We start from the raw sequence: 2,682 nt of genomic DNA, 5'->3' as shown, positions 1-2,682 counted from the left end.
CTGGGAAGGAGGTGGTGCAGGGCTGGGGGGGCGTCTGGGGAGGGGGTGGCACAAGGCTTGGGGGGGTTGGGATTCAGGGGGGTTGGGATTCGGGGGGCTGGGAAGGAGGTGGTGCAGGGCTGGGGGGCGTCTGGGGAGTAGGTGGCGCAAGGCTGGGGGGGGTTGGGATTCAAGGGGGCTGGGGAGGGGGTGGTGCAGGTCTGGGGGCGGTGGGGCGGCGTTGGCTGGCCCCCGCTCCATCCCCCCCCCCGGCGTCTCCCCAGGTGCTACGAGGAGTGTGGGCACGGCCGGTGCAGTGGCCCCCCCAGCTACGTGTGCGAGGTGCGAGCTGGGCTGGACGTCGGAGCCGGCGCCGGGGGCAACGGCAGCGCGGGGGGGGCCCGGTGCAGCGTGGACTGTGGCTGCCACTTCCACAGCAGCTGCGAGGCCGGGGGGCCTGGGGTGTGCGATGAGTGCCAGGGTGAGTCTCCCGCGGCCCCCCACATCACCCCCCTGGGGCCCCTGCACTCCCCCCGTGCCCCACCCCCGCGGCCCTCTGCAGCCCCCACGGCCCCCCTCCCTCCTGCTCTGGCCCTGCACTCCCCCTATGCCCCTTCCACATCCCCAACCTCTCCCCCCCGCTCACTCTGCCCCATCTCCGCAGACTGGACCCACGGCGAGCACTGCCACCTCTGCCGGCCCGGCAGCTTCGGGCGACGCCACGAACCCGGGCGGGTGCCAAGCGTGTGAGTGCAACGGGCACGGCCTGCCCGAGCGGGGCTACTGCCACGGGGCCACGGGGGCCTGCTACTGCGCCCCCCCCGCCGAGGGGCCCCACTGTGAGCGCTGCGCCCCCCGGTTCTACGGGGACCCCAGGTGAGACCCCCCTGTCCCCCCCCAGAGACCCCTCCTTCCCCCTGCCCCCCAGGCACCCCAACTCTCCCCGAGATGCCTCCTTCCTCCTGCCCCTCAGACACCCCAACTCCCCCCCAGAGACGCCTCCTTCCTCCTGCCCCTCAGACACCCCAACTCCCCCCGAGACACCTCCTTCCTCCTGCCCCTCAGACACCCCAACTCCCCCCGAGACACCTCCTTCCTCCTGCCCCCAGACACCCAACTCCCCCCGAGACACCTCCTTCCTCCTGCCCCCCAGACACCCCCAACTCCCCCCGAGATGCCTCCTTCCTCCTGCCCCCCAGACACTCCAACTCCCCCCCCCGAGACACCTCCTTCCTCCTGCCCCCCAGACACTCCAACTCCCCCCCAGAGACGCCTCCTTCCTCCTGCTCCCCAGACACCCCAACTCCCCCCGAGACGCCTCCTTCCTCCTGCCCCCCAGACACCCCAACTCCCCGAGACGCCTCCTTCCTCCTGCCCCCCAGACACCCCAACTCCCCCCCGAGACGCCTCCTTCCTCCTGCTCCCCAGACACCCCAACTCCCCTGCTGAGGGGCTGCACTGCGAGCGCTGCGCTGTCAGGTTCTGTGGGGACCCCAGGTGAGACCCCACCCCTGAAATCCCCACATTCCTCCTGGCCCCCAGAGACCCCCTGTCCCGGGGTCCAGACTGGGGGGCTCTAGCAGGGCTCTGGGGCAGCGTCTCTCCGCAGGGCACCAGTCACCAGGGCGAGGAACCTGCTCGGCTTCGCGGGCTCCTGGGTCGAACCTCGGAGCGTTCAGCCCCCTGGCTGGGACCCCTGGGGAGCCTCATACCCCCCCCAAAGAGCCCCCCCCGCCGCAGCCAGCAGCGACTCCCAGCCAGCGAGTGACCCCGGCGGGTTATTAGTCGTGGGGACCCAGCGTAGAACAGAGCTTGTGAGCACAGGGACCTGCAGCAAAGTCCATCGGGGGGTTATCCAGAGCCCTGGGCTCCCCCCGAGACCCAAACCAGGAGACTGACCCGCTTCCAGCTGCCTGGCCCCTGGTGACCTGGTCTCTGTTCTCCCCCACCTTGGGGGGAGGTGGGGGCCATCAGTGTCAGCCGGTCTCTGCAGCGCGTGGGCATCACACCTGCCCTCTAGGGGTCTCTGCGACCATTGCACACCCTGATCCCCCCCACCCCTGTGTGGGGCCCCCCCTGCGCTGACGCTCTCTCCCCCCCAGGAACATGGGCACCTGCTACCGGGCGTGCGAGGGGCGCTCGCTGCTGGCCAACCTCTCGGGTTCGGGGTCCCTGGGCTCCCGGCGGGCAGGGGGGGTGCCCGGGGACCTGGCCCACTGCCTGTGGGTGCTGTCGGCCTCGCCCGGCCTGGAGCCCTGCCCCCTGCCCACCCCTGCCCCGCCATCAGCCCTGACCCTGCAGCCGACCTCAGCACCCCTGCATGGTGAGTGGTGCTGGCTGGGGGGCGTTGGGGGGTGCCAGGGTCCGTGCTGGATGCGTGTGGGGAGGCAGCGCTGGGGGGTGGAGCAGGGTCTGACCATGGGGGGCAGAGTGGGGTCCAGTTTGGGTGCTATGGGAGGTTCTCGGGGGGTACCAGGCTCCGGGTCTGTGGTGGCAGCTGTTATGCGGAGAGCAGGGCCCGGCCGGGTGCCAGGGGCGGGGGGAGCAGGGCCCGGGCCGTGGGGGGTGGGGAGCAGGGCGGGGTGTGTGCTGGGGGAGAGCAGAGCCTGGGCCGGGTGCCAGGGAGCGGGGGGAGCAGGGCCTGGCCGGGTGGCCGTGGAGGGGGGGAGCAGGACCCAGGCCGGGGGTGGGGGGGTTGCTGGG

The 2,682-nt window shown here is 72.1% G+C and overlaps 1 protein-coding gene across 1 annotated transcript; it reads left to right on the top strand.

Annotated features, from left to right (window-relative positions):
* Positions 1-302: 302 nt before the first annotated feature.
* Positions 303-2,302, top strand: LOC135980660 (multiple epidermal growth factor-like domains protein 8; the record flags this gene model as incomplete). Its single annotated transcript, XM_065580577.1, has 3 exons — positions 303-460; positions 644-855; positions 2,082-2,302. Coding segments are annotated over exons 1-3 (445 nt in total), but the record flags the coding sequence as incomplete, so codon positions are not given.
* Positions 2,303-2,682: the final 380 nt, after the last annotated feature.

This window comes from Chrysemys picta, unplaced genomic scaffold (genome assembly GCF_011386835.1).
Source record: "Chrysemys picta bellii isolate R12L10 unplaced genomic scaffold, ASM1138683v2 scaf5640, whole genome shotgun sequence".
NCBI classification, from domain to species: domain Eukaryota; kingdom Metazoa; phylum Chordata; order Testudines; family Emydidae; genus Chrysemys; species Chrysemys picta.
Note: the sequence above shows the minus strand (reverse complement) of the source record. Positions and strands in the feature narration are given on the sequence as shown.